Source organism: Nuphar pumila, chromosome 11 (genome assembly GCF_984573655.1).
Source record: "Nuphar pumila chromosome 11, dmNupPumi1.hap1.1, whole genome shotgun sequence".
Taxonomy (NCBI): Eukaryota; Viridiplantae; Streptophyta; class Magnoliopsida; order Nymphaeales; family Nymphaeaceae; genus Nuphar; species Nuphar pumila.
Genome location: NC_143259.1, coordinates 7718066 through 7729579, shown reverse-complemented (window position 1 = coordinate 7729579; position 11514 = coordinate 7718066). Strand labels below are relative to the sequence as shown.

The following is an 11514-nucleotide window of genomic DNA, read 5'->3' as shown; positions in this document are numbered from 1 at the left end:
CTAGTTAAGTAGTAAAAATATAGTTTAAATCTATTTTACATCTTATAATATAGTGCAGAATAAATAGTTGAAGTGTTAGGCTTGCAAGCAGTAGGTTTGGAGTTAAAATTCTGTTGTTTTTATAGACAAACCTGAGCACACTCACACAGTAAGCACAGCTATATACGGTGATTCACCTACATTTTTAGTCAACAAAATGGTAAGTCTATGCACATGCACACAAGCATGCACAGACACATACAAGGATGTCTCTGGTGTGGACGTGTGTACATTGTCAATGAGTTGAAATTCATAGAAGTGAGTTGATTCGACTTGACATCATAGATATGTTGACATGGTTAAATTGTCAAGAATTAGATCGTGTTTCTTTTTTGAGAAAAAAATAGCCAAAATATTTTCAGTCATTGATTTTTTAGAATTCTCAGAAAAAACTTGTTTACACATCAGAATCCGATGATCCTTGCTAAACAAAACATGTTGATCACATGTATCGTGTCGGATTGATTTGAAGCAGCACCTGAAAATTGTCATGAAATCCTTCTTTACAAGGTTTCAATTAATCCCTCACAGTAATCGATGCCCAACATTGACACCTCAGTCAGCAAAAGTCTAATGCTTGGGGAAGCCCTTCGAGGAATTTTTTGGCAAGCAGCTTGTGAGATTTTTTGATATTTATATGGAGAAACAACCCCCAGGATTAAAGACCTAGCCATGCTGGCTCTGCCTGCCATACTTAGGGTCGCTGTCCTGGCAGCGTAAAACTCTGTGGGCTTACCCCTTGCCTCCTTGTGAGATTAAACTTTGTTTTTCAAGTATCAAAACGCTTTGCTGGGTGGCAATATTTAGTCGTAAGACAATCACCATTGAAAATGTGGGTGCTTGATTTCTGAGCACATATGTTTCGTATGATGCTCAAAGCTTCGTTTTCTTTAATGAAGTGTTCTACACACACAGGCAGCAATGTTTTAAGGCTATCACAGACCATGTGATCTGCAAAAGAAACTTTATTAGAAAATAACGATGAAAGTGCTAGTATACATAATTCATTTGGAATAAAGGATAACACTGATCTTCAATTTCTTTCTTTCTCTAAATTTTGCAGAGCGAACAAAAATGAAAAAAAAATACAGATGAGACTACATAATAATACCTTTATGAGCTAACATCCTCCAAGTGTGCTTCAGATTCCCCCGAAGAAGCAGAGTATTCATCTTTCTCTCCAGACTCAATTAGCATCGACACAACTTCTCGCATCGAAGGCCGATCAGAGGGTGACATGCTTGTACACATTAATGCAATCTTTAGCACAATTGTCATGTGTTCAAGAGTACCTTGGTCATCAAGGTTTAACCTATTGTCAAGTACTCCAGAAGACAGAGAAACTTTTTGAACCCAAATTTTCACCCATGTCACCAGATCCCCTCCCTGGTCGAGTGGTTGTACAGGAGTCCGACCAGTCAGCAATTCCAATAGGACCACTCCGTAACTGTAGATGTCACATTTTTCTGTAACTTTCATGGTGTATGCATATTCTGTTAACCAAATACAAGAGGGAAAATGTCAAAATGTGTCCACAACTATCAAAGAAAGCACACATACACATCGTGTGAGCAAATACAAGGAAAATAACAGCAGCACAATTGCACACACAAGCTCTTATGGCATCACTGTGATCACAATGAATACAAGAACTCTGCAACAGCTATGAAGTGTGTGTGTGTGTGTGTGTGTGTGTGTGTGTGAGAGAGAGAGAGAGAGAGAGAGAGAGAGAGAGAGAGAGAGAGAGAGAGAGAGAGAGAGAGAGAGAGAGAGGCACCTACACCCACCTGGTAGACATCATGGGTGTACGCTGCATCTTCTCAATCAGAACTTATAGATGTATTCATTTAGTTTATTTCATGGAATCATACCTTGCATCATGATTTTTCAGCGTAGAACTGAAATTTTTTAAAGTCATGAAATTTTAGTACATTGTGGACCATTGATCTTTGAAGATCCTAAAACACCCATATGCACATCATATTCACATGATCCAAAACTTAGTTTTTCTACTAAGCAATGTATGTGGATCATATCTGTAGTGTTTGCATATACATCCTGTGAACTAGTACCAGGAAGGAAAGTAACAGGAACACAATTAGACACAAGTTCTACATTTTCTTGAAATAACAAGTACTAATTTGTCTGGAAAGGATAGGCTTAATGCGGGATCAGTTCAGAAGGAAGCTTTGATGTTTGCAAGTTTGGTGGAAAATAGAAGCAACAAGAAACAGACAAGAATAACAAAAAAGGTAAGCCAGCTGCTATTGCAAAGAATTTAAACACTGAAAGAATTGCTGAAGACCCAAGTCATAGGCATTGAGAAGGAATTTACCTGGAGCAATGTACCCATAAGATCCTGCAACCGCAGACACAGACTTTGAATATGGCATATCAATCACTTTTGCTAATCCAAAGTCCCCTACATGAGCTTCAAATTTATCGTCAAGAAGGATGTTGTTAGACTTTATGTCTCGGTGAATAATTCGTGGCTTGCAATCATGATGCAAGTATGAGAGTCCCTCAGCAGCACCAAGAGCAATCTTATAGCGAGTCTTCCAATCCAGAACCAAGGATGTCTCATGAAGCAATTCACCTAAGCTCCCCGTAGACATATATTCGTAGAGCAGAAGGTTGGAGCCCTGATAATAACAGAAGCCATAGAGCTTCACAATGTTCCTATGTCTAATCTTCCCCAAAGTTGAAATTTCAGCAATGAAGCTGCGGTCAGCGTTATTCCCTTCCCTATAAGATGCTAGTCTTTTTACAGCAATTATCTGCCCAGAGGGCATGACAGCTCTGTATACTGTTCCACTGGCACCCCTTCCTATTGTGAAGCTGCTGTCGAAGTCATTGGTGGCATCAACCAAATCTTGAAAGGTGAAATCCTCCTTTGGGGGCAGATAAATATCTGAATCTGTGTAACACTGTTTATCCCGAAGAGGTGAGATCACCTCTACAGTGTGCCTGATGAAATAGATAACAACCGCAATGAGCACCAGTGAGATAGCCCCCACAATTACAGCAATTATTGCCACCATTTTTCCCAATGAAGATCTAACTCCCACCCAGGTTGGTGGGACAGCAGCTTCTGATGGAGAGTTACAACCCCCAAGAGGACCACCACAAAGGCCTTTATTTCCAATAAAGCTACCGATAGCCATGTTCTGGAACAATGGAACAGCAGGAATAGGCCCAGTGAGGTTATTGTATGATACATTGAAGTCCAGTAAACTTGAAAGATTAGCAAATGTGAGTGGGATCTCTCCAGAAAGGTCATTATTATCAAGGAAAAGGTTTATTAGCAACACAAGATTCCCTAGCTCAGGAGGTATTTCACCAGAAAGCTTATTCCAGCTTAGGTTCATGGCAATCTGCAAGCTTGACAATCCACCCAATTCTGATGGAATGCTACCAGAGAACTCATTACCACCCATCTGCAGCTCGATCAAATGTGAGAGATTCCCCAACAAAGTGGGTATCACACCTGAAATCTTGTTACCTGAAAGCCTAAGCAATTCAAGCTGGACAAGAGTCCCAAATTCATTTGGAAGGCTGCCAGTAAATAAATTATTGCTAAGATCAAGCCGTTGAAGCATCTTGCAGTTAACTAACTCTCGAGGAATGGAACCTGTGAGCTTATTTGAGGAAATATTGAAGCTCACCAACTGAGTTAGATTCCTGATCTGTGTAGGCAAAGTGGATGTAAAGTAATTGTGTGAAAGATGTAACCTTTGCAAAGCTTTACAATTCCCAATCTCCGGCGGAATGGAGCCACTGAACTTGTTCTGATACAGTTCAATGGTAGTCAAGTTTACCAGCTGACAAAGATCTGCCGGAAAGCTTCCAGTAAGCTGGTTGCCCCCAAGGCGAAGCTGCACCAAAGGTTTGCAGTTCCTCACCTCACTAGGAATGCTCCCGCTAAGCCTGTTTGACCACAGATTGAGCAGAATTAAGTTTGAATGTTTACATAGATAACGAGGAATGGGGCCACTGAGATTGTTCTCTGATACATCAAGCACCCAGAGTGGACTTGAAAGCCCAAGTCCCTGTGGAATCGAACCAGTGAGTGTGTTCTTGAAGAGTTGCAACATGACAAGCTCTGTCAAATACTGCAATTCAATAGGAATGAAACCAGTGAGTCTGTTTATGGAAAGGTCAAGCTTGCTCAAATTCTTTAAGCTGCCCAACTCAGCTGGAATGACACCACTAAGCTGGTTCTGGAAAAGGTAAAGCAAACGTAAGCCCTTTATATGGCTGAACTCTCTTGGTATCTCTCTAGTTAACTCATTCTCTGAGAAGTCAATCTCGGTTGCTTGAGTCAGATTACCAATCTCCTTTGGTATGCTTCCGTTCAATCCATTCCTGTACAAGTATAACTTTTTCAAATATGCAAGCTTGCCTATCTCAATTGGAATTTCCCCAGCAAGGTTGTTCTGATAAAGAGCCAGAATCTCCAGATTTCGGCAATCACCGATTTCCTTTGGAATAGTACCAGACAAACTATTGCTCCAAAGTACCAGATCCTTCAAATTCTGTAATCTGCCAAGTTCTTTGGGGATTTGACCCTGCAATGAGTTCTGGGCAAGACCCAATATTGTCAAGTTCTCACACCCGCTTATCTCAGGGGGTATAGTACCAGATATTAAATTCTGACCTGCTCTAAGTGTCATCAGTTTCTTCAAATTACCGAGTGATGCAGGCAGTGGTCCTGTGATATTGTTAGTGAATGTGACCAGTTCCTCAAGAGATGAAAGCTGTCCTAGCTCATTGGGAAGATTTCCACAAAGCCTGTTATTGCACAGGTTCAGTGTTATCAGGGAAGACAAATTACCCAGCTGGGTCGGTATCTCTCCATCAAAATTATTGTTATTCAAATTCAAAACCTTCAAACTCGCCAAATTCCCAATCTCTGCAGGAATTCTCCCGGAAAGATAATTGTGAGAAACATCAAGATAAGTCAGGCCAACCAATCCACCGATGCTCGGGGAGAGAAACCCCGACAGATTCATCGAGCTCAGATTGAGGAACGAAACAACAGGATCATAACTGCCAGTGCAAATCACGCCTGTCCAACCGCAAGGCGTCGGATCAGATGCATACCAATTGCTCAAATGATTGAACTGGTCAGTCAGATTCTTCTTCACATTCAAAAGAAGCTCAACTTCATCCCGGACACCTTCTCCGCGAACCCAGCAAAAAGAAGCCCAAACAACCACCAGAATTGCGAATCCCACCCTTCTCCGAATCGAAAACATGTCCACCAGACGCTCTTCTCCTAAACAAGAACTCAGAATTGGCCCGCAAAACGCCCTCTTGAAGAGAATTTACTATCCCGTCATCAACACCCAAAATAAAAAAGAAGAATAATCAAACCCCAACAGCACCAACGTCACATTCCTTCAACAACATCCTGTCTGGCCCTTGTTCCTCTTCAAAACAACCAGAAAAAGAAAAAAACAAATGTGAATTCACCTATCAATTGAACTCCATACCCCAATAAAAAATTGTTCCCCAAAAAACCACGTCACAGTCTATAAATTAATGACAAGAATGAAGAAACACAATTACCAAACTGAATTCTATGTCTAAAACGCAAGCACCAACGTTAATCAAAACTGCAAAAATTACCCCACAAAGGAAAAGAAGAAAAAAGAGAAGCACCACAATGCACCAAACTCTACGTACCTCCCACCTCTACCTCGCACCATGGACAAAACCAACGGTCGAAATCACACGAAGAGTTGCCCCAGCTTCCCTCATCTGCACAGCATTGCTATGCCGATCGAAACTCAGAAACAAAACGAAGAAAAAAAAATCGAAGAGAACGATTTCTCCTCCGAATTTGTCAGAGCAGTACGTAAAAGTAGAGAGAGGAATCGACAGCCTACCTCTTTCACGTCATCCCGGAGTAGGAAATTTTTTTCCGGCGAGAATTCCGGCGATGGGCCGACATTGTTAGGCCTCCTTTCCGGGAGGAATGATGGGAGTTTGAAGACCGATGTTGTAATGGCCGGCAACGCGTGGCCTTTTAACTTCACTGGAACAATGTGGCACATGGGAGTGTTTCATGCGTTACATTTCCTTGGATTGATTTTATCATCTTATTAATAATCAATAATCAATTATTAAAATTAATTTAATTTTTTTTATCTGCACTAAGAGTAGGGTGTCAACGGATCGGGTTTGGTTCGGATATAGGTGAAATTAGACTTGAATCAGATTTTCGGGTATGATATCAGTCCAAACCCGAATCTAATCGGGTTCACTATGAGAAAAATCATACCCCGACCATGAACCATGAGTTATTGCATAAACCCACCTACTTTAAGGGAATGCATTTCAAATACCCTGCCAAGTATAAAATGATGTTTTGATAAATCGAGGTATTCTATCACTTCTTTTTTACTGAAACAAGGTGAACTGAGTGATTTTTAGAACCAAGCATGTGAAACTTAAATTAGAAAAGTAGGCAGCTAAATATCTTTATTGAAACATTAGGCAACGTTGTATAAATAGATTATAAGTTAGGAAGCTTTTTGTGCCAAAAAAGAAAATCCCAGTGTTGTTGCTTGGTGCTTTTCCTTTTGTTTTCTTTTTTTGAATAATTAAAAAAAAAAAAGATCACATCGCTGATCTCCCATTGGCTGGCCTCTAGTCGGTAAAACCCTTAAAGTCCCTCTGCCCATCCATTAGTATACCCAAGCTTTGACCTTGCAGTTAGGGATGGCAGTGGGGCGGGGCGGGGGACAAGGTCTCCACCCGTGCCCCGCCTCAAGATTTTATCCTCCACCCCCGCCCCGCCTCCCTGGCGGGGATGGATTTTATCCTCCACCCCCGCCTTCATCCACGTTTCATGTCCTCCATCCCCGGTTCAAACAGGGATGAGGCGGGGCGGGACGGGGATATTGCGGGGAAAAGTGGTCGGGGCGGGTTTGGGGGCGGGGATGAGGCGCAGATGAGGCAGGGACCGTGGCGGGGACAGGGCGGGGCGGGGAAAAGTGCACATCCATCCCCGCCTCCACCCCCGGACGGGGATGGATTTTAACCTTCATCCCCACCTCCATCCCCGTTTCATACCCTTCATCCCCGGTCGAAACGGGGCGAGGCGGGGCGAGGCCCCGCTTTCCCCTGGTCCACTGCCATCCCTACATGCAGTAAGGGACGCCACCTATGGTTTTCAAAATCATCACGTTTCGTTAACTTAGTGGCATTCACAAATCGCCTCTACCGGAGCCCTTGTGGGCCTTTTTTTTTTTACTTGTTACACAGAGAAACCGCATCCAAGATCAGAGAATTACACAGAGAAACCCAGAAATCTGATCGTGCTAGTCTTAGCCTGTTGTACCTATGATTCACTCTTAGTTAGGGGTGTCAACGGGCTTGGTTTACCCAAACCAGACCCAAACCAAACCCTATAGGGTCTGGGTATGATGATAAATAAGAAGACCTGATTAAAATCCGGGTTCAGACCCAAAGGTCTGATTAATACATGGACCCAAGTATAGTTTATGAAATTTTATAGCAGACCTAGACCCGGCTTGAGTTTGGATTAAGACTCACAAATTTTCAATGTAAAAATGATAAAAAATATAATTTTATCAGGTATGGTCTGGATTTTTAGTAAATACTTAATTTTAACCTTTTTCCTATATATATATATGTGATAACTGAACATATTAGGTCTCATTTCGTGTTCTGCCCCATTAGAACCCATAGTTTTGAAGTGTTTTATGATAGATCTGAATTGTTAGACGTATTTAGCATGCTCGATTTAGTGATAATTAGATCATGTTTTTTTCAACCAAAAAATATGATTTTATGAACCGAAAAAAACTGGTGCCTTCATAGCCATTGATTTTGAATCATCAAAAAAACTTGTTAGATTCCAGTGATCAAAAAGCTGGTTCCTACTAAACAAAACCTTGGTGTTAGATGTGAGAAAAAAAATTCAAAAACAATATTTTTTGAGGAAGCAAATCAGGGCACGACAGTAAGGTGGGCAGGAAGAGAGCATTACTATATATATATAGTCTAATATTAAACTAGTTGTGTTTAACAGGAGATGGATTCAACCTTATGAAATGATTAAAATATTATTAAAAGATATTTTTTTAAAATATAAGGTTAATTTTTGAGGTTAAAAAGTAACTTCGACACAAAGTTACTTTTAAAAAAAAGGTATTTGACTTTTCAATTCTCTCCAATTTTAGAAGATCTGGCACAAAAAATAACCATGGAAGGATATTTGTAGTCATTTTAATAAGATTGAATCTATGTAATATTAAAACACAACCAGTTTAATGTTAAATTAACCCTATAGAGAAAGATATTAATGTTGAATTACCATTATTATTTCCTAGAAGGGAACTCATGGATTGAAGATAAAGCCATTAATCATTAGTTAACATGAGAAAAGAGAGCTTTTGAGTACAGCGGAAAGTCTGTGAAGGCCTTGATGCACCAAAAGCTTTTTGTTGCTCTTGAGAACTCAAAAGAACCTCACACTTCACAATCCAAGTGCAAAATGCTTGCACATTGCCCACGTTTATGCACCTAGATGCACTCTCTAGATTCATTCCCACATTAGTCTCAGTTGGCAAATGTGCACCTATTCTTCTTTAAGCCTCATCAAGAACCATGTCACTTAATAGACCTGCCTTCCTGCAAGATAAACCCCAAGTGGGGTCACCGACATCCAAACCCAATTAAAGCCACATACATGTACACCCCCGGAGTCGAACCCGGGACTAAGGGGTCAACACCTTCTATCCAGGGCCACTGCCACTTGAGCAACCCAAGCAGGTGCCTACACATACATCTTTTAGTAGATCAGTGCAAATGAAAATTCTCGCCAAAATATCACGAGAAATTACCTGAAAGTTAAAAACGTTAATTTTTGATGAGTTTTTTTTCGTCAAAAACATAAATATCACATTTTAAAGGCAATATTAATTTATGTATTTATTGGTCATTTATCATGAAAAAATGTGGCTTTTATTTATATTTCTTTATTAAAAAACATATTTATATATTTTTCATTGATGATATTTTTCCAAAAATGCAAGATTTAAAAAAATCAAATTCTCACAAGTTTTTTATTGCCGATATTTTACCGTTTTTAACTTTTGACACTATGGAATCAGCATGATTTATTTAGTACGAGTGCAGAGATAGGAATCTAAACTAGGGTGTGGACACAATTTCACTGTGAAGAATTTTTTTACTAATAAATAAAGTCTCAAGTACGAAATATCAATTCAATGTTTACATTACAAATATATTTGAATGGTCAAACTACTTTAATAAAATATAGATATATCAAATAGTAAAATAAATAAGCAAAAACAATAAAAAAATCCCCCCCCCCCCAAAAAAAAATAAAAAAATAAAAAAATAAAATCATGATTATTGTTATTTTTAAAACACAAACAACACCCCATCCTAATAGAAATCAAACATAGAATGTTGATTTTTACTAATTAAAAAAAATAAAAGCACAAAAAGTCCCTAAAGCCTTAATTTAATCATTCATGTCATTTGAAATGACGCAAATAAAAAACATAAATCCAAAAAAAAATCATAGATCTCACATCTTTGTTAATTGATGAAATAATAAATAAAACCCTTAATATTATAAGTTCTAACCAAAATCAAGTACTCATTCTTTATGGATTCATGGTTAATGATAATTGAAAAAAAAAACACATAAACCTTAAAAACATAATTCAACATTCATGTTGAAAAATACCAAATTAAAACCTTAATGCATTTATGCTAATTGATAAAAAAACCAAAACCATTAACATTTTAACCAAAATCAATTATTAATTATTCATAGATTCATGCATAATGGTAATTGAAAAAATATAGAAACCCCCTAAAATCATAACTAAACATTTCTGTTATTTTATAAAAAGCCAAATCACAACATAAATCCTAACAAACATCATTCATATATAATCTAATTAACAAAAAAAAACTCTTAAAATTCTAACTAAAATCAAGCATGTAAAATCAGGTTTAATATTGATTAAAAATACAAAAATACCTAATTAAATATTCATCTCATTTAAAAGACAAAATAAAAACCTAAATGCTAATTGAAACAAAATACAAAAACCTAAAACCTAATTAAATATTCATACTATTTAAACAACTAAATAAAAAAACTCAATCATAACAAACATCATTCATATAAATGCTAATTAAAAAAACCTAAAAAATTCTAACTAAAACCAAACATGCATAATCATGTTTGATGTTGATTGAAAAAAATAAATATCTAATAAAATATCATTCTTATTTAAAAAACAAAATCAAAGACCTAAATGGTAATTAAAAAAAATACAAAAAACCTTAAAACCTAATTAAATATTTATGCTATTAAAAAAATATAAAAACCTAAATCATAATTCCTAACAAACATCATTCATATATATGCTAATTGAAAAAAAAACTAAAAACCCTTAAAATTTTAAGTTTGTAACTAAAATCAAGCATATGGAGTTATGTTTATTGTTGATTGAAAAGAAAAAAATACTTAAAATACCTAATTAAACCTTCATCTCATTTGAAAAACCTAAATGCTAATTAAAAAGAAAAAACACAAAAAAACCCTAAATCCTAAAAAAAATTACAAGAAGAAGAAGACTAACAATGTCATGCTATCTTGCCGGGGAAGCCACGAGATGGCGAACGGCGGGATGCATAGTGCAGGTGGCAAGCTTGAGTCCCTAACCCAGGTTGAGAGAGAGAGAGAGAGGACTTTCTAGGGGGTGCTTGAGTCCCTATTGGGGGATTTTTCGGGTCAGGGTGGGCATTGCTCACCCATGTTTTAACATAGCTCCGCCCTGTACCAATCATGATCTACCTCTTATATATTTGCCAACATTTGCCCCCATTCGGTTCAAAATTGTTTGTTCTTTTGTTTCAGCTGTTATTTTCTTTTTATTCACCTTTTAACATGGTAACTACATTTAAATTATACCAACAGGGCTCCACGTGGTTGGCAAGAGCTGTCAGTGGATGTCTAGCTGTGGTGGGAAGTTGCAGGTTCAAAACCTCCTGTGGTAGGATTGAATAATAACTGGTGGGAGTCTCCCTAACCCCATCTTGCCTTTCAAACAAAAAAAACTACATTTAAATTATCTTTTTTTTTTATCTCGTTAGATGGATGGGTACATCTCTCTAATATCTAGCATGCAACTTTCTCTTGCCAAAATTGGTTTGACTGCCTTTACAACATAGTGTATTTTAAACACCTTTATTCATCTTATTTGAAATAAAAATACTACAACAACAACAACTACGCCTTCATCCCAAAACAATTGGGGTCCGCAATATGAACCAACAAAGAAAATCATTATGTGTCTTCCACATGAATCCTTCTCCTCCATTCATTTCTATCCAATGCCATGTCCTCGGTGAGGTTCAAAGCATTCATATCCTTTCTTATCACCTCCATCCATGTCT

General features: G+C 38.0%; 1 protein-coding gene across 1 annotated transcript; it reads right to left on the bottom strand.

Moving 5' to 3' along the window:
* Nucleotides 1-1152: 1152 nt before the first annotated feature.
* LOC149821814 (putative leucine-rich repeat receptor-like protein kinase At5g63930) lies at nucleotides 1153-3387 on the bottom strand. Its single transcript, XM_089981445.1, has 3 exons — nucleotides 3164-3387; nucleotides 2375-2930; nucleotides 1153-1532 (listed from the first exon to the last, which is right to left on the bottom strand). The coding sequence occupies exons 1-3, from the start codon at nucleotides 3317-3319 to the stop codon at nucleotides 1153-1155; spliced, it is 1092 nt and encodes a 363-aa protein (XP_089837571.1). The 5' UTR covers nucleotides 3320-3387.
* Between the last annotated feature and the right edge of the window lie 8127 nt (nucleotides 3388-11514).